This window comes from Agelaius tricolor, unplaced genomic scaffold (assembly GCF_023055355.1).
Source record: "Agelaius tricolor isolate 1412-34295 unplaced genomic scaffold, bAgeTri1.0.p SCAF_6, whole genome shotgun sequence".
Lineage (NCBI taxonomy): Eukaryota > Metazoa > Chordata > Aves > Passeriformes > Icteridae > Agelaius > Agelaius tricolor.
The window spans coordinates 52,759,553-52,785,625 of NW_027269266.1; the positions used below are offsets into that span (position 1 = coordinate 52,759,553).

At 35.9% G+C, this 26,073-nt stretch overlaps 1 protein-coding gene across 2 annotated transcripts in view; it reads left to right on the forward strand.

Annotated features, from left to right (window-relative positions):
- Positions 1–25,564, forward strand: part of VPS41 (VPS41 subunit of HOPS complex) — a 114,783-nt gene extending 89,219 nt beyond the window's left edge. For both annotated transcript variants that reach the window (XM_071429816.1, XM_071429818.1), the window contains 13 exons: positions 523–615; positions 1,121–1,248; positions 2,135–2,279; positions 3,559–3,600; positions 3,708–3,758; positions 4,918–5,055; positions 7,865–7,919; positions 8,942–9,082; positions 10,549–10,685; positions 17,206–17,305; positions 18,097–18,141; positions 19,585–19,664; positions 21,220–25,564. In XM_071429816.1, coding sequence (XP_071285917.1) covers positions 523–615; positions 1,121–1,248; positions 2,135–2,279; positions 3,559–3,600; positions 3,708–3,758; positions 4,918–5,055; positions 7,865–7,919; positions 8,942–9,082; positions 10,549–10,685; positions 17,206–17,305; positions 18,097–18,141; positions 19,585–19,664; positions 21,220–21,300 — 1,236 coding nt within the window. In that variant the 3' untranslated portion in view covers positions 21,301–25,564. The remainder of the gene's footprint in view (positions 1–522; positions 616–1,120; positions 1,249–2,134; positions 2,280–3,558; positions 3,601–3,707; positions 3,759–4,917; positions 5,056–7,864; positions 7,920–8,941; positions 9,083–10,548; positions 10,686–17,205; positions 17,306–18,096; positions 18,142–19,584; positions 19,665–21,219) is intronic.
- The last annotated feature ends 509 nt before the right edge of the window (positions 25,565–26,073 follow it).

Genomic DNA, 26,073 nt, shown 5'->3' on the forward strand with positions numbered 1-26,073 from the left:
CTTAACCCATGAACCCCTCGTTATATTTTTTCTCCTCTGTCAAGTTGTGGAGGGAAGTGAGAAAGTGGCTTTGTTGGGTGCCTGGTGTCTAGTCAGGGTCAATCCACTCCAACACATTTTTCAGCTAATGAATCCTTATACCTTTTTACAAGGCTAAGACTTAACAAAATGGATTTTTAAAACATTCTTGTTTTGAGGGGTCTTTTATGGGTTTTGTTTTCTAATTGACTACTGGTCTCTTAAGGACAATGGCTGATTCTCCTATTCTAATTAGTATCTTGCCACCTGTCTCTCAAATGATAATTCTTTCAAGTGAGTTATAAAATTCCAGTGTGTATAATCCTAAAGTAAATAACTTCTGAGTGCTGCTTACAAGTATAAGTTTATAAGGTTTCCAGTGATCACCAGGGGCCATGTTTTGTGTATAGCCCTGTTCTTTTGTTTCACAACATTTTTTTTTCAGTGTACCAGGATGTTACATGTCATTCACCATCTGACACTTTGTTCTCTTTGTTCCTATAGGCAATTAGTCGTTACTTGCCAAGACGAGATCCAGTTTTGAAGCCTCTGATCTATGAAATGGTCCTGCATGAATTTTTGGAAAGCGACTATGAGGTACTGCAGCCTGATGTGTTCCACATCAACGTGTCCCATGGTTATTGCCAGCCAAATATCTTTAGCATTGAAGAATTCTGACAGCAAATTCTCTGATGTATTCAAACAGATTATCAGTGCACAGTTCCACAATAATGACAATATTTAAATGTTGAATTTTAATTTTAAGAGAATAAATAGACTGTTCTTCAAAGCATGTGAATACTGTAAGATTGATTATTTATTAGACTGTTATTTTTAGGTTTTTTAATGTAGCATAAGTGGTTGAGGTGATGCGCAAAGCCTACAGCACCTGAAAAAGACTCAGCTTCATGAATCATAATAACATTGTCCTAAGAAGGAAAAAATCTGTGTTCTGTACTGTACATGTCTGTGGGCACATGAAACTTCCTTAAAGGTTAAGGGACAGCAGGTGTCATCTCAGAGGCTTAGCTGAAGCTTTGATGTTTTGAAATGCTCCTTAGGCCATTCTTTGTATTTCTGTTACAATCTCTTATATGTTTAGGGGTTTGCAACGCTAATAAAAGAATGGCCTGGAGATCTGTACAACAACACAATCATAGTTCAAGCTGTAGTGGATCACCTGAAGAAAGATCCACAGAACAGGACTTTGCTACGAACACTTGCAGAATTGTGAGTACAGTTTTAAACTCCTGTTACAAAAAGTACACTTAAAATAGTGTACTGCAGTTTATTCGTATTTGTTTAGCTCTCTTCTTTGCTGCATCTACAGAGTGTTGGCTTTCTCTCCTCTCCACTCTGCTGATTGCACAGCTTAGCAATTCTTTGCCCTTCCTTGTAATGTTCACATCGAGTATAGAAGCAAATTGTTAAGCATGAGATTGGATTTCCAGCTCCTCTTTCCAAAGTAAATAACTAACATTCCTCTACATGCTGTCAGAGGAAACCTCTTTTCTGAAGTGCACATTTCAGAATTACCCATGTAAAAATAAAATGGTGGGGGATTTTGCCCACTATTTAAGAAGTAGTGTATTTAGGATTACTGCATGGATGGAAATATGTGACTGGAAAATGTGCCAAAACTGATCTGATTCTTAGTCACTTCATACAGGGATAAAGCTCTTTGAGTTTCTCAGCCTGATCGCTGTGTTATTTTCTCACTGCTTCTTTGAAGAAAGAAGAATTACTGTCTATTTCTATGTTACAATCTGTCCAAAAGTTCTAAGAGAACAATGTTTTTTAAGCTCTGAAGAGTGTTCCAGTTGGTTTCCAAGAATTGAAACGCTAGCATTTTGTATGTCTTCCCCTGTGAGTTGAAAATGGAGAATGAAAATGCAGAAAACTGCAGGTCCAAACACAAATGAAGGCCAATATAAACAGAGGTGAAATTAATGTTACCTGATGTTTATTTCCCCTTACAAAAATGAATCACAGGTCTGTTTGGATATTTATAAATTCAAGTTTTACATACTAGAGTATGTTTATATTTTCTCTCGTAAATGATTTTCCTACTTTTAAGTATGTAATATTACATGTTTTATAATCCTGTTTCTATCAGGTACACTTACGATCAGCGCTATGGCAGAGCCCTAGAAATCTACCTAACTTTAAGGCACAAAGATGTCTTCCAGTTAATCCACAAGCACAATCTCTTCAGTTCTATCAGAGACAAAATTGTCCTGCTCATGGATTTCGATTCAGAGGTATAGTGATCCTAATGATTTTATATTCACTTTCCTCTAAATACAATTTAACAGATTAAAAATAAATGATCTATAGATGATGTTGAGGCAGAGAGTGTGTTTGCTACATCTGGATACATTCTGAGATAAGGAAGATTGTTTGCCTGGATCGCAAAATAATTGACCCAAGGATTATTTTTTTCCTTCATATTTCTATTTCTGTTTCCTTTCTATTTCCATTTGTCACTCTCAGTGAGAAAAGTGAGTGTCCGCATCATTTGAGAACATTGTTGTGATTCAAGTCACAACATTGACTATCATTTCACACAGAGTATCATTTTACCATGTTATTCTTTCTGTATTTTGAATCAAATAATGATATTAATAAGCCAAAGAAAGGAGATAGTGAATTTATTTAAGCATATATTAAATGTACTTGCCATTTCCTTTCACCACAGAAAATTAATCTGCTTCTGAAATTTTACAAGGTTATCAACCTTAATTCCAAAAATCAGGAAGTGTTTATTCCATGCTGAATTCTACCTTCTTTCTTTCCAGCTGGCTTTAAAATCCGAGCAAATTAATTTTGGTGTGATCACTGGGAAGATAACCAAGTAGATCTCTTTTTTCAGTGCAATAGTTGTTTAAGCGCTGTAGCTAAAATATGGATCTCTACTGTTGGTGATCATCTTTAGTATGCCCGTGTTTCTCCATTCATGGAGGAAAAAAAGTATAATTTTTGTTTAATTTAATAGAATAAGTAGTATCAGGAATCTGTGGTTTGGTATTTTGTGAAAGTGAAGCAAAAGTTTGCTCTTGAAAGAGGAAGCGGAACCTGAATCCTGGTGGCCACTTGGCTTACATGGTCTTGTCTGCTGGATTAATGGTATTGGTCTCCAGGTAGTTTGGAGGAATCCAGTTGTGAGGCAGGTTGAATTGTGTGTTTCTTACATAGTCATCACCCTGCAATTCTCTTTTGAGAACAAATGGTATTTCTACATCGTTTGGCAATAGCTTTTTGTGACTGATGGTGATTCAGTGGGCATACTTCACCTGCAGTGTAGGTGCACAGCATTTACTGCTATTAATGAGGGAACTTAGGAGAAGTATTCTGGAAGAATACTGTGATGCTGTGCTGTCAGGATATGCTGGTGTTATGTAAATTGCCCTCTGAATTTCTGTTGTTGAAAAGAGTAGATCTGTCCATCTGACACCCGTCCATGAATAAGCATAATACTGTATAGAGGGTAAGAAAATATGTGTGCCTGTTACCTACTTAAGTTCTCTTTCTCTGTTGTAGAAAGCAGTAGACATGCTTTTGGATAATGAAGATAAAATTTCTGTGAGTATAACAAGTTCATGGCACGGCAGTCCAATGCTAGCTTTTATGACCTGTCCTTTTTACAGTCTTGTAAATGTGATGTTTATCACAGGTTTGTTTTGTTTCAGATTGACAGAGTTGTTGAAGAGTTAGAAAACAGGCCTGAGTTACAGCATGTGGTAAGTATTCCTGTATTCTGTTGATTTGAAGTTGAGCTGAGTAAACTCTTGGCTGGACATACCTTTTACATGTGTGTTTATCTTGTCAAAGTGAACCTGACACTGAAATGTCTTAAATCATCAAAGTGGCTACTTCTGCCAATTTCCTCTTTAGCATAGCCATAACTTCTTCACAGTTAAATGTGTACCTGTGAGAATTTGATAACGTAATGCAGGCTTATTAACATCTCCTTATAGCACTGTAGGCACTTTTCTTTCCTGGTCAATTACTTCTTGTTTTTATTCCTCCTTTTTCCCTACCCAATAATGAGATTGGTTGGTGGGTGCAGCTCTAAAATACATTTTGCTGATCCATAGAGAAAGTGAATTGCTTGTTTTTCTGGAGCTGTAACTTCATACACTGTCGAATTGTTTTTGTTTGTACCGAATAACAGTATCACTGTTATCACATAATATGTGACTGTGGGCTTGGGCTGTATTAGAGAGGGAAGTTTAACTTGCTGCTGATTACAGATAGGGCTCAGGTGTTCATCTGGTGACGAGATGATTTATGGGTTAGAGATCTGATTATGGGAAGCAGATCTATGAAAAGTGCAGTCCACAGCCTAAGAGCTTTGCAAAGGCAACTGACAGACTGTCAGTTTACAGAAGGAATGCATACAGAGGAAGGCAACAAAGATGTTGAATGGTCTAGGGGAGAAGCCACACAAAGAGCAGCTGAGGTCACTTGGTTTTGTTCTGCCTGGAGAAGAGGAGAGTGAGGGGAATCCTTGCAGCATTTACACTTTCTTCACAAGGGAAGCATCAGCAGGCATAATCTCTTCTCCGTTGACCTGTGACAGGACCTAAGGACAGCATAAAGCTGTGTCAGGGGAGGTTTAGGTTAGATATTAGGAAAAGCTTTGCCCACTACAGTGACTGCGCACTGGAGCAGTCTTCGACTCTGGGGAAGTGGTCACAGCATCAAGCCTATCTGAGTTCAAGAAGCATTTGGACAATGCTCTCAGGAACATGGTGTGGTTCCTGGGGCTGTCCTGTGCAGGGCCAGGAGCTGGAATTTGTTTATCTATGTGGGTCCCTTCCAACTCAGGAGTTTCTATTATTCCATTAATAATATTGAATAAGTGAGTTTGAAATCTGATTCTATTTTGATTCCTAGTATTTACACAAGCTTTTCAAAAGAGACCACCATAAAGGCCAACGATATCATGAGAAACAGATCAGTCTTTATGCTGAATATGATCGACCAAACTTACTTCCATTTCTCAGAGACAGCACACACTGCCCACTGGAGAAGGTAAGCCCCAAAAATCTAAGCATAAGTCCTTGATTTTTATTAAGGTCCTGGTCTGTAGCTTGTAGTCTTGTGAATTTCAAGCCGTGTCTGGTACTGCCCTCTACTGCCAATATGAGGGATCCTTTAAGTTTGTGACCATCACCTGCAGTTTGGTTTGCAGAGCTGATGACACCTGAGACTTCCCTCTCTCAGTTCACAGGGCAGGAATTGATGGGTATTTTTAATGCAGAAGTTCTGACTACAGTTCTAGCTACAACATATCTACTCATCAGTGCTTAGCCTGACTGAACAGTAGGTTATGGGTTCAAGAAATTGACAATCATTTTGCCAAATCTAGGAGCTGTCAGTGTTAGATCTTGAAAAACCAGTAGCTGTAACTGTAGTTATTCTATCTTTTTATTGTAAGTTTCTGTTGAATAATATACACAATATACATCACTGAACTAACAGGGCTAAAAGTATTTTGTCTTTGTAATTTGGCTAATACACTTGAGGTTTACAGAGTACCAAGTTTCCATCTTCCTTCCTTGCTCTTTCTTGTCAAATTACAAAATGCATAAAGGTAAGGCCAATCTTGAGTTGTTTGCCCTGCCTGAATTATTGTGAAACAAATGGAAATTCTAAGTTTTCTGGTTTAGATGGGTCAGTATTTTATTATTTGTATTTGTTGCTGTTAATGGCTGAGCAGAGCAGACCTTGCCTATCCATATGCAGCTATAATGATGACACAGTAGAGTAGTTTTCAAGTGTAATATTGAATGTTGTATTACATGGTTAACATTCCAAAGAAAACTAGTACCATTCCTGGTATGTCTCTTGTTTTGCATGCTTTTGTCTACTGGAAAATACGTTCTTATATTATTATACATTCTTAGATTGGAGAATTGGGATTTGTTGAAACCATTATCTGAAACTCGATTGACTAGTTTAGGCAGTGAGCCTGAGAGGTTTCCAGCCAGAAACTTTGGTCTACAATATTGGCATACTTGTTTTAATTTTATGATTCTTAGTTTCTGCCTTATGTGTTATTCATGTGATCATGGTTTTATGTATAAAACCTTACCTGCATTTTTGTTTAATTTTGAGGCAAATTAATTTTAGTTATTGCACGTCCAGCCTCCTATCTTTAGTGGCAGGTGGTGCAGAAAAGTGCTGTGTGAAACTGATGCTCATTGCTGGCATTGCTTTGCTGAAGATACAGGCTTTGAGCAAGAATAGGTCAGAGACCCATCAGCTTCTGGAACATGTGGTGCAGTAATCACCAAAGGCAAGAGAGACTGTCAGAAAAAATGTGTGATTCTAACCTTGATGTTAAAATGTTAACATCTTTCAGTAAGAAGCTAAGAGACAAAAAGATACTATTAATTCTGTAATTATACTTCTTACCATGCATGCTGTATAATAACACTTCTTGTGACATACAGATCTTTGTTCTAAGAAATTGAAAATGGGACTAAGAATTTCCCAGTTACTGCTATTTTCACTTCCTATTAAGCAAGTTCCAACACAGTGTGTAAATTGCAAAAAGCAATTTCTGTTAGAAAAAAATCTGCTCTTTTTATTGTTCTAATGAAATTATAAACTCATCAAGAAGAAATAATTTGTGCTCTCTAGAAGTAAGCCACTTTTAGTCAAGTGCAGTTTAGCAAACGTTTTAAAAATGAGCTGCAAGAGAAGTAGGAATGTTCCCTGTTTTCCTCTAGAGGGAGCATGACAGTCAGGAAATGGCAGTATCTAGAACTACTGAATACCTGGTGCTTTGTAGTTTACCTTTTAAGTGGAGAGGAAAAAGAGGGCTGTCAGCTGTGTATATAACTTATTAGTATTATTCATACCTTCCTTCACCTGGAGTATCTAGTTGGTAATTTGCTTACCCCTAGCCCAAAATTTGTTGTCCATACCTCTAATCTTCATAGTAACCCTTCTGAAATAATGAGATTGGAAGGAAAAGTAAATTCCTACCTCATCTTTGATTGTAGCTATACTTTATGTATTTAAAACTTTGATTTCCAAGTGTGAAGGTTGGTGAACAGTTGTCTTTACAGGAACACTATGAATCTTGAGTTTGCTTTCTGTTTCCAAATTGGAAACAGACATGGCATTGTTTATGGCATACCAGCCCTGCTGATTTCCTTTTACTACAAACTTGTTGGCAATCAGTTTCTTTTTTATAATTGTGCTGGTTTCCAACTACACACAGATTCTGTAGCTGCTGAAGATACTTAGCCCTCAGGTCTTTAAACCAAATTTACAAGAAATGCTTTCTCCATATTCTTTCACATTTGTTATTTTGCATTGTCTTCTTGGTACAAAATTTGGAGGGCACTCTCTCTCCTGAAACCATTCTGGTTACCCTGAAGAGATTTTCAGCCTTGTGTTATTAATGAATGTCAAGCACACTTCCATCACTAGAGACTTCGTAAGACTGCCCACAGGAAGCAAGTCTTGGTAGTAGATAACCTTAATGTTTTGTATTAACCAACTTTTGGAGGGAGAATAAAGAAGTTGCCAGTAGAATTAAAGGCAGAGATTGACATAGTCCAGACTGAAATACCTGTTCTGTCCCCAGATTTGTTCAGTCTCAGAGAATTATTTTAAAGAGAGTCATGGAAGTCACAGAGTTTGTCTTTTTAATTAAGGCCAGAGGACTTGGCAGTGCTTATTAAGGGAGCTGCGTTCCTGTCAAAATGAATAATGTAACTGCATAGAAAAATCACTTCAAGCTTCTTGCAGCATTTGTGATCAATAAAATTTCATGTTGCATAGTTTCCATATATTCTCTTCTCTCTTCTCTTCCCTTACATTCAAGGCTCTTGAGATCTGCCAGCAGAGGAACTTTGTAGAGGAGACAGTCTATCTTCTGAGTAAGTAACTCAGAATAAATGTGATCAATTACAACACTTTTAAATTTGTAATAAAGTTTATGGTATGAAGATATATTGTCTAATATCTAAACCAAATAACATGACTTAGAAAATAAAACAAAGCACTGGATGGATATGATGTCTTAACTTCATATATTGTGTTACTTTGTTTTTTACTTGGTGTTCTTCTGGGGTTCTGGAAGTGTTGCAGAGGCTATGGGGAGCAAGTTGGGTGGGGAGTTATTTGTGATACAATCTCCAAGAGAAGAGTAATACTGTTGGTTTTGAAAAGAGAGGATAAATTAAACAATTGTTTTATTCTAAATATATCTTAGAAGCTTGGTATTATTTTTTGCTGAGATGAAAGATTTGCTTATGTTGCTTTCTATCATTTTTTCCATTAAGTTAGTTGTAAATTAACTCCTTAAGCTAGCCAAGAAATCTACCTCTGAATGAGAGGCATTAGAAGACTTATATGTATGTTTATGTATTAGTCATGAACAAAATAGTAAATATTTTTTAAACAATCTCTGGTTCAGTAAGAAGAATATTGTGTGGACCATTTCAGTCCAGTGGAGAGTAAGATTTACTAATAAATTTATTTTGGAAATAGTTCATACTTTCTGCTACTTCTTCCTGTTTCCTCTTATTTTTCACGGGTGTAAGTTGTGCTATATTTACTGCAAATTAAGAGGGCTCATGTGGGCCCTTGAAGCAGGTATTTCACGTTATAGTTTACATCTCTACACATACACACACTCCCCCTCATGTTAGATGTTGCTGCAGTTCAGAACCCCAAAAAAGACCCAACACATCCTTGAGAAAGCCTCCAGGTCCCAGTCCAGCAAACTGCTCCAAGCACTTATTCATATTATACTGATTTGCATTCCTACATCTGAATAGACTAGATTGGGTCTTAGTTGAATTAGTCTGAGTCAACTTCAGGCTTAGAAAATTCCTATTGGAAGAGCACTGAACATGATGAGCAATTAGCATTTATAGTCTCTTATTTTTCCTTCCAGGCAGAATGGGTAATAGCCGCAGTGCTTTGAAGATGATAATGGAAGAATTGCAAGATGTAGATAAAGCTATTGAATTTGCCAAGGAACAAGATGATGGAGAACTTTGGGAAGATCTCATTTTATATTCTATTGACAAACCACGTAAGTGGGATAGTTTCTGGGAAGCTTGCATGTGTGTAATGCTTTTGCAAATAAAGGATTGAATTGTTCACATGTATGTTAGAGAAGGTGTTTTTGTATGGTCAGGGAAGTTTTCTAGTTTGTGAAGGACAACACAGCTGTCCTACTGTGCATAAAAACTTGCAGTAAGGCAGTGTGAGGGTGTGCTACACAATGAATAGTTAGAGGCTTAACATTGAATAAGCTCTGCATAATTATGTCCTGAATGATAAATCAAGGGGACAGTAGTGCTTTTAGTTTAGCAGAATGAGACTTCATTTTTAGACAGCCTCAAAACACAGTCTGCAGGTTTGATGAGGATTTTGCATACTATTTTATTACAACTGCTTCCCTTCGAGATTCTGAAAATGAAAAGCCTACACCTTTCTTCCCTCAGTAAAACAACTAATTTATTTTTTTCTGTGTTACAAAGGTAGGATTGGTAATAATGAGTGCATTTTGCCTTTCATTCATTATATGAATAGCTACTCCAAGTTAAAAGGTTAGATGGACTCAGAAACAGAAGCATCACTGTTGTCAAGGAGACAGATTCAAAGTTCAAATGACTAAGAAAACAGAGAATTTTCTTAACTATCTACTCCATGGGTTTTTGCAAGCTCTTCTGGGGCTTTAAATCAAGATTGTAAAGTCTCTCTTGGGACCTCTTTTCTAGGGAATTGAGAGTCTTGTAGAATTAGTGTCAGAATATGTATCTTTTCATCCCTTGGTTGCTAATTTTGAAAGGAAGAAGTGACCAGAATCTTTTAAACCTCAAGAAGAATGGCATTCTCAAATTTCCCATACTTGAATGCATCACTAAAGTCAGTGACACCTTTAGAGCAAAAGGGACTCAAAGCATACAAAATTCTCTCAGTAACTCTATGTAACAGTTTCTGCCTGTGTGCAGAGCAGCTCTACTGATATTCCTCAGTTGTGGGGGTTGAAGGAAAAACACAGCCTTGAGTCATCATTCTGGTTTTTTTTTACCCAGATGCTCTTCAAAGAGCAAAAGACTTCTATCATGTCGCTCTCACCAATGATTAGAAACACATTGAAATCAGGTTAGGTGCTTGAAAGTTTGTTCTTATACCCTGGAACTGGGAATGGAATTACCACATAAAGTAGTTAGTAGTTAAACACTATTTGTTTGAGTGCTCTTTTTATTGAATCAAAATGCATGATTTACTTGTGAGTTTGTGCTGGAGACTCAGTTACAACTGTGCTGAATACGCTGAAAGTTCTGTAAGTTGCCAGACTGTATCTTCCTCACTTTCCCACAGGCTTGTATTCAAGTAAATACAGCTGCAAGAAACATACAAAGACTGTAAGAGAGACTTAGTGCTTTCACTTATTAGAGAACTGTCAAGTAGCTTGTCACCATAGTATCCTTTAATCAGGTATTGTGCTGGATTGTTTTTCTTAATTTCTTTGCCTCTTGTTTTTCACAGCTTTTATTACTGGTTTGTTGAACAATATTGGAACCCATGTTGATCCTATTCTTTTGATCCACCGCATTAAGGAAGGCATGGAGATTCCTAATTTGAGAGACTCACTAGTGAAAATTCTTCAGGACTACAACTTGCAGGTAGATGTTGCATTCTTCATGGGATACTAATTTTCAGAGAGACAGCAAACTGTCTTTGTCATTGAACAGCACAAGAAATTGCTATCGTGATTTGTTCAGTCATTGGTCATGGACATTGTGGGCCCACACAAAACTGACAGAAGTAGCGGAAATTTGATAAGATTTCTTGATGGCATCTAGCCCTTCTAAATGTCTTCCACACTGTAGAAGCCTGGTAGGTAAGTAGAACTGGAAGCATCTTGAGTGATTCAGCCTATTTTACACTGCCCAGCTGCTAGTATTGGAAAGTTTCATGACCAGTACTTCTCGTTCTGTTTCACGTGAATGCAGAAGCAGAATGGAGGCAGAATGCAACATGCCCTCACTGAAACATTCATCAGGTGTTAGTCATATGTTAAGTGTCATACTAACTGAAGGAAGATGAACTTTTAAAATCAAATTCATGTCAGTGGTGCAGAATCAGTTGGTTAGAGCATGATTCTAATAATGCCAAGGTTGTAGGTTCAATTCCTGTATTATGGACTATTCACTTTAGAGCTGGACTCAGTGCTGCTTCCAACTCAGAATATTCTGTGCCTATGTTGCTGTTAATGCATTTTTTTTTAAATGGACTGTTCACTGGATTATGGAAGTTCTTACCCCAGCATAATTATACACATATGTGCAGTCCCCTGCATGATTGGTTCTGAGATATGTTTGTAAGAGCTTACAAGAAGTATATCTTTCAGTGTTCCCTGTAAGTAGCCAGCAGATTGTGTGGCACTGCATATTTTAAATCTCTCTCCTACAAAAGGAATCACAAACTTGAATTCTCTGTTATGCTTTCTCCATTGCTCTACTGAAAAATACAGATGCCTCCAGTGTAACTATGCAGAGTCCAAGAAAATGTAGCTCAGTAGGCAGCTGAAACTCTGATTTTCTGAGCCTCACATTTGTTCCCCATCTGCTATTAGTCTTTCAACATTTCAAGCAAACAGATGGACTCAATGGTTACATTAAGGTCATGGCTGGTATCTTGCTAGGCCATATCTCCCTTCAGGGCAGGGTTTAAGCCTTTCTAAGGCTTTTCGATTATTTTATTTTTATGTGAACTTCAGATTATGACTTCGGCTATTTCAAAGAAACATTTTACATTTCTTCGTCTCTCAACACTTGTAAATAGATACATGTTTGCATATAATGCGTGTTTTAACATTACTTCAGGTTTTGACTTCATTGGGTGAAGTCCAAAGCTAGTATCCTTCCAAAATGAGGGATAGCTAAATGCCATGCTGCATTTCAACAGTTGCATGTTAATCTTGCTGCTGTCAGTACCACCATTGATCCTCCTGTTCCTGGATTCTCATTAAATCAAAATTTGTTGTGTTTTCAGGCAAACTGAGAAAGTGCTGTAAGCATAGCTACAGCTTTACACATATACAGAGTACATTGCATGGCTTCAGACAAAGCTGATGACATCAGTATTTTTTCTTCAAATACCTTTTAACAGAATTACTTATGGAATAAAAGCATGTCTTTAATCTTGAGAATGATATCTAAAATAATTTACTGTTAGCATTGAAACGATTCATGGATTTCAAATTTATTGATTTTGAAGTAGAGTTGGATAGCTCTAGGGCTAAAATTTAGATTTCATAGGGATAATAGAAATTAGCGAAGCTTAATATAATTTGTGCTTGGGCTTTCTTGTATGATAGAAAAACGTATAGCCCAAAAAAAGGCAATATTTCATTAGAGAAGTGTAAGTTATAGTTTAAAATAAGTTTGTTCCTTAAGTGTTACTGGCAACATGAAATGCACTGTTCATGAACAGATGGTATATCTACATTGAAATTTAGAGATCTTGTTGCTGGTCTTGCACACTCACCAAAGTAGCCAATTTTATAGAGGGACTCAAATTTTCTAGAGGGAGTATTTTTGTTATTGCTGCCTCATTAGCTGTTTTAAAGCTAGTTCAAGTGCATTTGTGTGATGTCTGGTCATACCTCTGCACATGTTGTGTTGGTTCATGCTGAGAAGTCACTGGCCTTTATTCTGGCTGGCAGAACTCTTGCTTTTGGTAGAAACCTCTTGATGTGTAGCATGGAGCATAAACCAGACATTTTGAACTCACTCAGAAATACAAATTTCATTGGCTAGGATTTTCTATATCTTCATCTCTTTGGATTTCAAGCTCTGTATGCATATGTTTTATTGTTCTAATTTTCAAAGGCAAAAAGAATCTTGTGTTAGGATCCACGAAGGAGGAGTGCAGGTGGAAGGAGAACCTGCTGCTTGACTTGCAAGTCACTGCCTAACACAAAAACTGTGCTGGTCTTTTCATAATGATGGTTTCCCAAAATATGTTACAACTGTGCCATTATGTTGTTTAGTTGTGGGCTCCTTTTGCAAGCCCTGATAAAATAGTTTTATGCCTATGTAAGCATGCAAATGCAAATTTCCTGTTATGCTCTTGAGTTTCCATACCAGTGAACTTTACTTAGGTGTGATGTCAAATACGGGTAGGAGTTAAAAGCAGTGCCTTTGACAGACTTTGTCCTTTTGAGAACAGTCCTTTTCATCCCAGCAAAACCAAGTAAATCAAACTGAGTGGCTACCAACGTATGTGTGACTCACAGTATGCATTAGAGAATCCAACAAGAAAGTCTACTAATGCAAATTTTGTTGTAATTTTTTTTAATATGGACTCTTCCTTGAATAATTTTTTAATAATGTTGGCAGATTGCAGACTGATGGCTTCACTTAAAAAAACTGCTATCCACTAGATGAAATGCTGCCACTGCTCTATATGCTACTCTAAGCTCACATCAGCTGTGTGGTTAACCTTTGAAATCTGATCACTACCAACCAACCAAGCACAGCACTAAAGCAGAATTAGATATTGTTTTGGGCAAAAATAAAACATAGATCGTGTGCAACTTTTTTCTGCAATTCTGCCATGAGGTTAAAACTGTGCACACTTCTAACTATTCCCCCAAGCAGAGAAATATTTAAGTGGTTTTTTGAATTGGGATTAAACCTTGAAGTGATTTTTTTGTTGGTTTTTTTTTTACCCATGAAGATAATTAATTTTGATGTTTTGTCTTGGACATTGTTTGAGTTAATGTATTAAAACCATAGTACATAATCAAATGACCCTGATTGTAATGTTGAAAGTTTATTTACTGCTGAAATAATGCTGATTTTAGTATTTATATACAGTAACATTCACAAACAACAAAGTTATAGTTCTTTGAATTTTAATAGGATAATATTTTATCAAATAAAGTGCAGTCTGAAGCTTTTTTACTGCTTCTGAAATCTACTTTGTTGCTGTCATAAATTTATAGATAAATTAGACAGGTTGTCTTAAAGAGAACCCTGCTTACTTATTAGAAATTACACATTCCTAGTGCATTTTTAAAGTGCAAATGAATCACCATTCTCCAGGTTTCTAAAGCATTGTATCACATATCTCCCAGAGAAGGCTGATAGTAAAATCTCCTTATTTGTAGAAATTAGAAAGAAATGCTTCATTTTTCACCCTTTCTATGTCATTCGTTAAAATAAATCTTTGAAAGGTGTTGGTTTTCTAAGACTCCTTTTCCCCTAGCTTTAAAATACAGAAGCAATTCGTTTAGATGTAGTACTTTGAGATTTTGTGCATTAGCCATTTTACTCAAACACTGACTTACTAGTTTGCACTTTGATTGAACCTGCAGGAACTCTGATGGGTAACAGACATTAATCCATTTACAGAATTCACATCTATCCACTCATAATAGAATTTATGAACTAGAAGAACCTAATGACAATACAATGAATGCTGCTTGAAACAGCACCTGAAAAAATTGTTAGGTTATGAACTTGAACATAACAAAAAATGCTGTTCAGACACCTTGGAGGCACTAGAGGGCAGGAGGCAGCTTGCACAGGGGGACATGTGCCTTTTGGCTGTAAAGACTAAAAATAATGTGTTTTTAATGTGGCAGTGATGCTATTTGAAAGAATTTAGTTAACTGGCCTTGAGAAACTTGGACTTCTTTGTGGGTTAAGCTGAATCAAGGCCTGAATTAATTCCCATAGTTTTGAGTATACCCTTTCAAAATAACTCCATACTGCAGTGCTTTTTTATTTTTTTTTTCCTTTAAAGATGTTAGGCTTGATTTACAAATGAAAATCAAGACTGTTACAATCAAATAGAATGGTTTGTGCCTAATATCTTCCCTAATATAGCCAGAAAACAAACTTTTTTCACAATAACAGTTTTGGTTTTAGCAATTTTCATTAATTTAATGAAAGGCATTATTTCTGACTAAAACTTCTTTCTGTAGGTGCATGATACTGTCATGCTTGTGCTCACAATTACATGCTTTTAAAGGATAAAAAAAAATTCAGTTTCATCCTCAATTCTGTTTCTTCTTGGAAAGTGGTTTCATCACAGATTGATGCCCAATGTCAGTTTTAACTAGTTCAACTTAACCTTAGGGTGCAGTTACCTATTTCTCTCCCCTTTAAAGCTCCCTCTCTCTGGACTCAAAGTCCCTTTCCTTTACTTTCTGTAACTCTCAAATTACCCATTTTTGAGGTCTTCAAATAAATTTGTACAGAAGTGTTGAGAATTTATTACCTTGAGAATAGAAATTTTACATTCTGCATTGCAATTTTTCCTTTTATATAATAATGGCTGCCTACTGTATTCCATTTCTAGCAAAATAAGGTCTGTCAGTCATTAAATGTGGTATGGAAAGATCTTAGTGCTGTTTAAATAATGGGAGAAAGTGCATATTTCTTAAAATATATGTTTGATCAGATATTTCTGTTACTCTTGGGTTTTAAGGCATCAAACAGTATTGAGGTTTTCCAGTGAGCTAGTGATGTCTGGTTTTTCCCTCTTCATTGTTCTTTCCTTTCAATGAATTTTTTCTATTAGCACACTGTATTTAATTAAGAAATGCTAGGACACACTTCCATCTCCCATTCTGTCTTTGTTCTGCTTCTTTCATTTAACATGGTCACAGCACCAAGGTTGTCAGAGTTCAAAAAACATTTCGACAATGTTCAGAGGCACTTGGTGTGATTCTTGGTGCTGTCCTCTGCAGGGCCAGGAGTTGGACTTCACACAGTCTCATTTAGTTGTCCTTGCTAAAAGTTTCTTGTATTTTTTTTCAAACCTAGCAACATTTTTCTTTATTTAGAACAAAATTTTACCTTCTTTGTTGCCTTTGGATAAAGTTGGCAAGGGAAAGACAAAACCAGAATGTTCCTGAGATTATCAACAGATAAAAATTATTCATTTTCTAAGCGTTTGCCTTGTAGATCTGCATTTACTTGCTGGTGCTCTGAAATGTTTTATAGCTCAATGTCTCCAATACTGGAAAAGTCTCATTCACCCACTGATATGCCCAATTTGAAATGCTCACAGTGTTACTCAGTGTTACTTTTTTTATGTACTTCAGATTTGCAGTTTTATCTGTGTATCATTCTTAGCAGTGTGTCCTTATTACTTGTGTATGTGAATGTGTATGTGAAAAGGTAGAGTTTTTGACAGTGTCCACCTGGCTGTAAAATCTATTATTGTATTTCTTCTTAGGTATTTGCATTAGCTGTATTTTGTACTGTCTTAGAATGCTCGGTATCTCCAGTAATACGAATGAGCAGAAGAGAGGAATGAACATTGCTTCTTTATACCTCTCTTTTAGTAGGGTTGATCACATTATAATTGACTGTGAGTATCTTTGGGAAGCAGTTTTCAAAGAAATTGTTGTCTTGGAAAACAAATTTCCAAACATCAGTTTGGGAGGAGGAAGAAAAAAGTCCAAAATACTTACTCGGGTTTGTTGTCTTTCCATCCTTGCTCCATTAAGTATTGTGCAATAAGGTTCTGTATAATTGTTATGCCCTTGCTTCTTCTGTGTTTCAAAACCATTTCAGGCAATGACAGGTCAGTCTAATGAAAAATACCAAATAAGTCAAAAGGGAGCTGAGACTTTTGCTGAAGAGGAGTGAACTAGGGACCTTTGGTTAGTTGCATAGACATTTAATGCTGCTTATTAAATTACTCTTCAGCAGGATATATGTTTGAACAAAATGTATTTTGAATTGCAGTGTTTATGAAGATCTTATGATTATCAAATATCTTTTCTGAAGAAGACAGGAAAGATACAGGAAGAAGAATTTTGAAATGGTTTGGAAATTAATTCTATGGGGCACTGTAAAAATTCCTCTCTGTTGTTATTTTGTCAACACCATCTCATAGAAAGATGTTCATAATTATAATAATAGTATCTTTGTAAAGAATTCTATTTTTTGATGTTCATTTTTGTTTTGTAGGGTTTTGGGGTTTTTTTGTGGGCTTTTCATGTAGGTAGAGGTGATAGCAACAGAAGGTTCCTCCTTTGCCTCCTTTATAATACCTTGAAAAGTTTTAAACATTCCTTGCACTCACTTTGGCAGCAAATACAGAGTGGTTAATTGTCAAGATGGTTGATATACCCATCTGTTCAACAACCACTGTCTTTTATGTTCTTTGCACCAACAGATCTTGCTGCGGGAAGGATGCAAAAAGATACTTGTTGCTGATTCTCTTTCTTTATTGAAGAAAATGCATCGAACTCAGATGAAGGGTGTTCTAGTGGATGGTGGGTACAGAGGAAACATGATGACTTTCAATATTTTAAAGACTATTTTATATAGACTGTTTATATACCTCCTAACTGTCTGCTTTGGAAGCTGCCGAAAAGCCTGCATTTTTTACCTTATCTGTAGAGTGTAGGAGGATACTAGATGCTTTTCCCCTTTGCAGAGGAATTACTTGTATGTCAAAAACTACAAGACCCAGCATGCAGCTGTTTCTCTTGATCAGTCTCTGCATAGCTAGTAATGTATTGTGTCCTGCATTTCCTCTATAAAGGTGAAAATGCTGTTTAGTACAACATGGACAATCAGATGGTAATAATCTGCAACCAAAGCAAAAGATACAAGAAGATTGCCAGAAACAGTTGAAAATATTTTGCAAGGTGCTAATGATGCATGTGAACAGCACTGTAATTCACACCAGCTGAGTGTTAATAGCCAGAGACAAAAGCTGACAGGACGGAGTACCAGGGCTTCTGCTCCAAAATGCTGCTGAGTTAACAGCCACCCATCCCATGCTCCTTGTTTCAGTTTGCCTTTAATCTCTTCAGCACTGATCCTAAACAGCCTCAATCCTGTAGTTCTACCATCATCAAATCTAAATATTTATCATGTTGTTATTAGAAATGTTACTTCAGTATTGCTCTTCAATTTTTAATAGATTGTTAGGCATCTTAAGTAAATGCTTTAAGACCAAGCTCCATTTCTGTAATAGCAGTATGTTCATGCCTGCTTTATAAAAAGTAAACATGGAATTTGTTTACAAAACCTAATTTTCTTTTGTTCTGTTTTTCAGAGGAGAATATCTGTGAATCATGTCTGTCTCCAATACTACCTTCAGGTAGGATGCTTTTCTTGGGAAAAAAAAAAAAGAGGTTGTAAAATTTTTTTTTGTAAATTTTTTTAGTAGTATTTTAAGAGAAATTATTCATAAAAATGTGTAATCTCCTTTGGTGATCACTGTATAAATTTCAATCTCCTATGCAAAACTTGCTTTTGAATTCTGACATGGGAGTGGAGTCTAATTGAACATTTTTTATTGTAGTAAACCCAGATATTCTTTCTTATTCAACTTTGTCTTCCTTATTTTCTGTTTTGATTACATGGAATTCAAGGTAACTTTTAATTCCATCAGCATACATATTCTCAAAGATTATTAGAACCACAAACCTAAGGCACCAAATCTTGTCCACATCTGTTGGATTATTCACACTGAACTTGTAGGCTAAAATTTTTTTGCACGTATTTTTTGTCTGAATGGTGGTGAGTTCTTGGCTTCAGTCATGGGTGCCACATTTCCAACATCTTAAAACCAACTAGCTTTAAACCAAAGTTGGTTTAGCTTAAAACCAACTACCTTCTAAAGTTAGTTGTGAAAATAGAAATTCAGGATGTTATTTCAGAGATGTTCATTCTTCAAGGCAACAATAGTCCAGAAATATCAATATAGTTGTTGGGTGTCTTAAAAAGAAGTAGTTTTACTAAGAGAATATCTGTTATGGCCTGTTAAAGCAATATATAACACAAAGCATATGTACAGACATTTATTTGTTTTCTAGGGGTTAACAGCCTGATAGAATCACTTACAGTTAATCTGATTTCTACCATTTTTCACTTAAATAAATAAATATAAACAACTATACTGGGATCATGTGTAGCAATATACAGACAAGGAGAATCTGGCAGAATTGAATGTGCTAGCACTTTGAAGTATGTGTGTTGAGGTGAAAAGAGCCAAAGTAGAATGAAAATGATGCTTGTGAGTGAGATGGTTATTCTTTAGATATGTGGATGTTGTATTAAGTGTTCTAATTTGCCTAATATTCATTTGAGAATGAAAACTCACATCATGCACTTAGGCAGCTTGTTGCCAAATTTCAGGATCATGGCGGGCAGTGCAGGCTCTAGAACTGCTCAGTGTTCTTCTGGTTCTCTTCACACTAGTGCAAGAATTTTTCTGCTATCTTTTCTTCAAAGCAGCTGCATTATTTGGTGGTAGTTTACTCTTCTCCCTGCCCAAATTTAGTATGTAGCATATATTGAGATGAAAAATTCCTGATAGGGAGGTATACGGTATCTAAGCCACAGAAAAAATTGATTTGTAACTCCATCACTGGCACACGTTTCCTGAAACAATCACTCTTAGTGGTTTCTATGAATGAGTCAGAATAATTTTGAAATTATTTTGAGAGATGTTACTTGAAGTTTCTCTGTGTGTGACAGAATGTGCTAAATCATTTGTTTCATAGCCCTGTTGAAATTAATTTATTTTTCTGTTTCCCAGATGCGTCCAAGTCCTTCAGTGTGGTAGTGTTCCACTGCAGACACATGTTTCACAGAGAGTGCCTACCTGTATCTAACACAGTAAGGAATTAGCTTAATATGTTTGACACCTTTGCCAAAGATAAAGTGACACATTTTCTTTTGTCAGCTGTGGAGAAGGGCATGGGTCTATGAGGAATTATATGATTATAGGCATAACTTCTGATGATGCTGCATAGTAGTATGTGACCAAGAAAAGGGAGTTTAAGGATACCTCAACTAAAGTTCATCCAATGTAGAAAGAAATCACTACTGTTTGAACAGTATTTTATCACTTTCTGCAATCAGAATATATAGTGCAACTCTGAGACATACAGGGAATACAGTCTCTCTAATTTTTAAATTATTTTCCATTCCATCTTTTACTTTAACTAAACATACTCAAAGATGAGAATAAAGGTATTTGCTCAAGTGAACCATATTAAATGATTCTGACCTGGAAGACAAAAATCAGTCATTTCAGAGTGAATATTTAAATATCTTTGTAATCATCCTTATGGTCAAAACATTGTTTTCTTCGTAAGTTGTTTGGGGGTTTGGTTTGTTTGTTCAATTAACACAAAGCAAAAGATAACTTCTAGATATAACAGGGTTTAAATATAGGAATGAAAGCATTCAAATGGTAGCAAAATCGCATAGAAAATTAAATGTAAGTCTTTAAGATTCTGTGTCTATCTCTGAACATTAACATGTAGTGAAAAAATAGCTTTAGTGAATCACTTCATCTGTAAGTAAACAAAGTGCTTATAACCATATGGTACAGCATGGATATTTAAATATGTTAGGAAAAGCTGAATGTATTAGATCATTTGTACAAGAAAGTCCAACAACTAGTAGATATTTCTTCAATATTTACCACAAATTTTATTGTGAGAAATAATCCAAAATTTATCTAGCATTCTCAATTTTCTGGGGGAGATGACTGATTAGGTGGGATTTTTAAATGTTATGTAGATATTAGATATCTATTCATAGACAGTATGTATGAATAGAGGGGTGTATGCATGTAAGAGAACCAAATTTCCCCTGTTAGATTGTAGTATGTGGCCTTAGGTGATCCGTCATGTTACTGATGTTTGATTATCGGTGACATACTGAAATGTAAATAGTGCATGCACAAAATGGACACAGAGCTAAACACAGAGTAACAGTAAACATATCTTTGATGTCAAATGACAGTATTTGGGCCCTGATCTCAGTTGCTGAAAATCTGTGGAGCACTACCCAAAGACAGAGCTGTGACTAAGGCATCCAGTGGTTATTGGAGCTCACCAAGTGACTTTACTCTCATCTTTATATATGAAGATAATCAGTGTTACTTTTCATTTTTGGTGTGGAGAAAGTTTGACATTACTCTTCTGGCAGGTGGTGGTAGTGGAGTGAGTGGTGAGTTGTGCTGCCCTCTGACTCCAGAACAGCCTGTCTTACTATGTTTTTCTATATTGTCTTCCCTCACCTATCCATGACTATGTTGACTGGGAACAGTCTGACTGTGAGCAGTAATGTTGAGAAGGGCATTAGCACTTTTCATTCATCTTCACATATTCTGATGTGGCTACATTTCTCTGAGAGATTCCTGTTTTCTTTTTTGATTTAGGTATCTTCTGTCCAGTTCTGCAATATATGCAGTGCCAAACACAGGGGGCCAGGAAGTGCAGTCCTGGAGATGAAGAAATAGCAGTGGCCTAGTTCTCAGTGTCAGTCAGTGACACCAAATCTGTTAGGACCATAAGAGCCACTGTAATTTTCCGTTTCTGTATATAATTTTGATTGTGATTCAAAAGTGGTTCCTGTAGTTTATCCTGTTTATTGAATATTTTGGGTAATGAGAAAATGTGAAAATCTTTGTCTGGTAAGTCTTTGTTACGCAATTCATATGTCATGGTTCCTTTGCTCAGCTTGTTACTTCATTCTGGAACAGAAAAAAAAATAAAACTAGAAGGAAAAAAACCCATTCGATTTAGAGATTTGTGTTTGCTATCAGTTAATGTGCGTTCAGTTTAGAACCACATCATGCTTATGGTTGGATATTGTAAAGAAAAATGTAATGCCATGAATTCAGCTCACCAGACTCCTTCAATCCTGATTTAGTCTATTTACCTTGAGACCCACAGGAGTCTGACTCCTTTCAGTGAAATTGCTTTAGAACTTGAAGTTGTGTGCCAACTCATATCTTCAGTTAACAAATTTGTTAACTGTGAATTCCATACATTGGCAATTTGCCCTTGTTACGCATTCATAGTTCATTAGAAACTGGTTAATTTCTCAATTAAAAATTAATTTCACAATGTAGTAGTTTAAAGTGAGTTTTTCTCATGTTCAACTCATCCAGAAACTTTATTTTTAAAGTCAGAAGTAGGTCTCTGTGCTTATTTTATGTGTGGTTGAAGTGCATGGTTTCATTTAAGTGCAAGGGAAAAAATGTATCTGACTTTTCAAAGGTAAGATCTCTAGAAGTTTCTTCTGGCCTTAGCAATTTAACAGCTAAGTTAAATAAGTCAATTGGATGTTAAAAAAAACTATATTGTTCATTTGAACTGCATTCTGTTTTGTTGATCCAAAGGAAGTGATCTTTGAGAATGTCTTCACAGTAATGTAATCTGTTTATAATATATGCTGACTAAATTCAAAATAAGCATCTTTTCCTTAAAAAAGTTATCAGAACTCCCAAGTTATTTTTCTGGGTTTTAATAACTTGAGTTTGAAAGTAAAAATATATTTCTTTGCCATCAAATTAACTGTTAACTGCTTGAACAAGTTAACATGGTAACATACTAAGTTATAAATCAATGGTATATACTGCAGTCTATCTGTAAAACTGGAAAATATGCTACCTCTAATACAACACCTTCTTCTATACCTTATTCCCATGTAAGTACACCTTAAAATAATTTCTGTGTAATTATTAATAATTACTAATAATTACTAATAATAATTACTAATAGTATTATTAGTAATTATTAGTAATATTAGTAATATTACTATTAGTAATTATTTTGTAATATTACTAAATAATTACTAATAATACTAATTACTATTCATTAGTAATTATTTTGTAATATTACTAAATAATTACTAATAATAAAAACTGGAAATTTGGATTTCTAGTTTATGTATATTCATAATAATCTTTTAAAATCCTCTGGGCAATTGGTATAGAAATCTGAAGAATGATTTTGTGTTGTCCACTGTGCAGATCTGTATAATACTGGAATAAAAATTTATGTGTTTAGAAATGCTAGGATTTACTCTGCGTGATTACATAGGCAAAACAATCATTAAAAGAATAGATCTTCTCAAAAGCATACTAATCTTTTGTGTTAACACAGACAGTTGTGGAAAAAATAAAAAAAATTGCAAATTATTAATGAACATAGATTGAGTGGAATAACAGAAGGGTAGGAGGTTTGTAGTGCAGGGTATAGTCTGCATACATCAAGCTTCACCCATAAGAATTTGTGCCTGGCTTTGCAGCTGTTCATTTTCAGCAGCTAGTACATATTCTCAGGTATATTGTTCCTTTATCCATTCTTCACTACACTGATCAGGAAAGCTGCTTTTAGTCCTAGTAAATGAAATGTTCCAGTGACCTCAAGGGTTGTTTCACCATGATGCTTGAGTTAATGCATGCCATGCATGTAAAAGTTAAAAAACTTTTTTAAACCCCTCTTCTTCAGTAGCTTTAAACAGTTTTTCTATGTTCTATCCTAAGAATGCAATAAGCTGTCAGCTTACAGGAGGAAAAAGTCAACCTACTTCCATAGCTGTTTATGGAAAAGTGTCCTGTAGATTAGAGTTACATGATAATTTCAAGAGAGTATATTTTTTTTACTTCAGCTTGGCCTTAAATTCACTAAAGCATTTGATCATTCTTTGACTCAGTTTGCTAGACTCTGCCATCATCAGCAATTATACTGCATTATAGCCTGGCATATTCTTTGCATTATGCAAGTAAATCACTGTATGAAAATCTAATCAAAATCTTCTCTAAATCCAAAGCTTCTTTCATTTGGGCTTCAGGGACTACCCTTTTCATGTTCCTGAAGTCTAAATTTGCTCATTAAGATTCAGCAGAATATGTGCAGACTTGACTTTGATACGCTCTTCTTCCTAAGAAGCCTTTACATCATAGAAAACATCTGATATTAGAGTCTAAAATATTCAGCTACCCAAGAGCTTTTCTTCTGAAGAAGAACTTTGCGTAAGAATTAACTGTAAAGTTGCAGAACGTATCAGAAAAGTACAGAGTAGCACTGAATCAGTTTCAACTGCACTTTCTTCAGATGCCAAAGCTCTTGTGCCTGTAAGGTAAACTTCAAATAAACTTAAAAGCTTTTTTTTCTCTGATACATCCAGTTCTGTGTGAGTTCTTGACCAATAAAGGTAACTAAAATGATTTGTGGTGGATCAAGTAAGTATAAATTGGTTTATCATATCAAAAGAGAGAAAACTATTACCTGCTTGTAAGCAGGACATCTCACCTTCCCTCATAAGAAATTATGTTGTTAACCAGTCAGATAACTTAAACAGGACAAGCTGTCTTGTAGAGAGTTATTTTTATGCCTTGGGGTTTATACTGGTCTCCCAACCAGCAAAAACCATCTTGCTGTTGAAGTGAGATCTAGCAAAATAGGTTGGATTTCTGACTGACAGACACTCACTTTACAAACAATAAAAGCCACGCTAAACTTTCACAGAGCAGAAACCTTCTATACATTTTCCTGGAAATGTATGGAGCTTTCCCCATGAGTAGGAATGCCCGCTTTGCAGTTACTTTCCAGGGGTTAAGTGAAGGAATCTGTGTACATTACTCTCATTTCAACGGTAAGTTACATTTGACTCCTAATCAATAGTATTTCTTTTGGTAGCTTTACTATAGGTACCTTGATATAGTGCAGCATTATATGTTATGCTGTAATCTACTAGTAGTTCTTAACTTTTATACTTTGCAGTAAGTAATTCTGATCAAGATTTTTATGTGTTATTTCATGTCTGTTTTATAAATAGTTCATTTTATAAATAGACCTTGATCTGCCATCCTTAGAACTTGCCAAAATGATTTCTTTAATTTAAACTGTTGTCAAAATCCGAGCCTAAGGCAGGGCTTCTTTAAAGCTCCCGCTCATCCTGTGACAGGCTAAAGTGAGTCTTCAGATGATTTTTCTCATCTGTCCTTGTTTTATTATTTTAAACCCCCAATGCTGTGTGATAGGCTTGGTGAAAATGTTGGGCTACACTGAAGATTTTGGGGGGCCCAAGAGAGTGGGGAGCTAGAGGTGCCTACTCAGAATGAGGCTATTTAGTCCTGCTGAGAACTCAGTTAAAGTGGACAGCATCATGATAAAGGTTGACTTCTGCAAAAGGAGGAGTTAATTATTCTACTGGATCACCGATGTATTGAATCAACTGTGTATGGCAGTTGTGCAAGAGTCTGCTGCCCACCATGACATGATTCAGTGGGTCAGTTTATACTTCAAGAAGTTGTTCTATAGACAAAGGTATGTTTTCTAAAGCTGCTCTACAGGAAACCTTGAATACATTAGGTATTGTGTGTTGGAACATCAGTTCAGTTCCTGACACTGATCTTGTGCTACAGAGCAAGAGCAAATACAAAATCAGTTGCTTCCCCATTTTTGGATGCATGTCATATTCCATGTGGTATCATATTCCATACATTTTGGCTGATAATTGGGTGGAGGTTGTCAGTATTCTGTATAGAATGCACAGGTTGGTCCAGCAAATTTTCGTTGTAGGAAATTTAATCACTTTCCATCTTAGGATTAATGTTTATTCAGCCGGAGTCTTTTAAGCAGGCACTGTTCTTTTTTTTGCTATTGAGTATACTACCACAGTGGTTTTCTGCTTGCTGTGTAGAGTTCCTGACTGTAATTCAAGGGAGCTGGAATTGCAAATAATCTCTTGAATAAAAATGTCACAGTGGATTTCCTGCTTCTGAAATGATGTGATTTAGCATTCAAATACTGTATGTCTTCAGTCACCTTGGAAAAACAGTGCCGTCTCTGCAGGTTGGTTGCACTGGTCCTTGCCTATGCCTTGGAAAACTGCTTGCAGAAAAATTCTTACCTAATGCTGAACAAGGGTGATTATCTGAATGAAGAAAAATCTCTCTGAGAAGCTAGTTTCCCATCTCCTGTTGTACAGTTCTGGCCTCTTATTCAGGCAGCATAACTTTTACCCCTGTTTGTAAATGCTAGGCATAACATCGGGGTTCCTTCCTCTCTGGAAAGCTTCCCTCTCAAAGACTGTATCTTTGCTAAATACTTGCTGTAAATCAACTGCTGTACTTTCAAAATAACTTAAACAAGATTAGTAAGAAAATAAGTACCTTATGTAGAGAATGATGCTTTAATTATATACTTTTGGAACTGTCTATTCTACTGTTTATTCTACTGTGCCATGAAAGATTAATTTGCCTTTGGAATTAAAAATA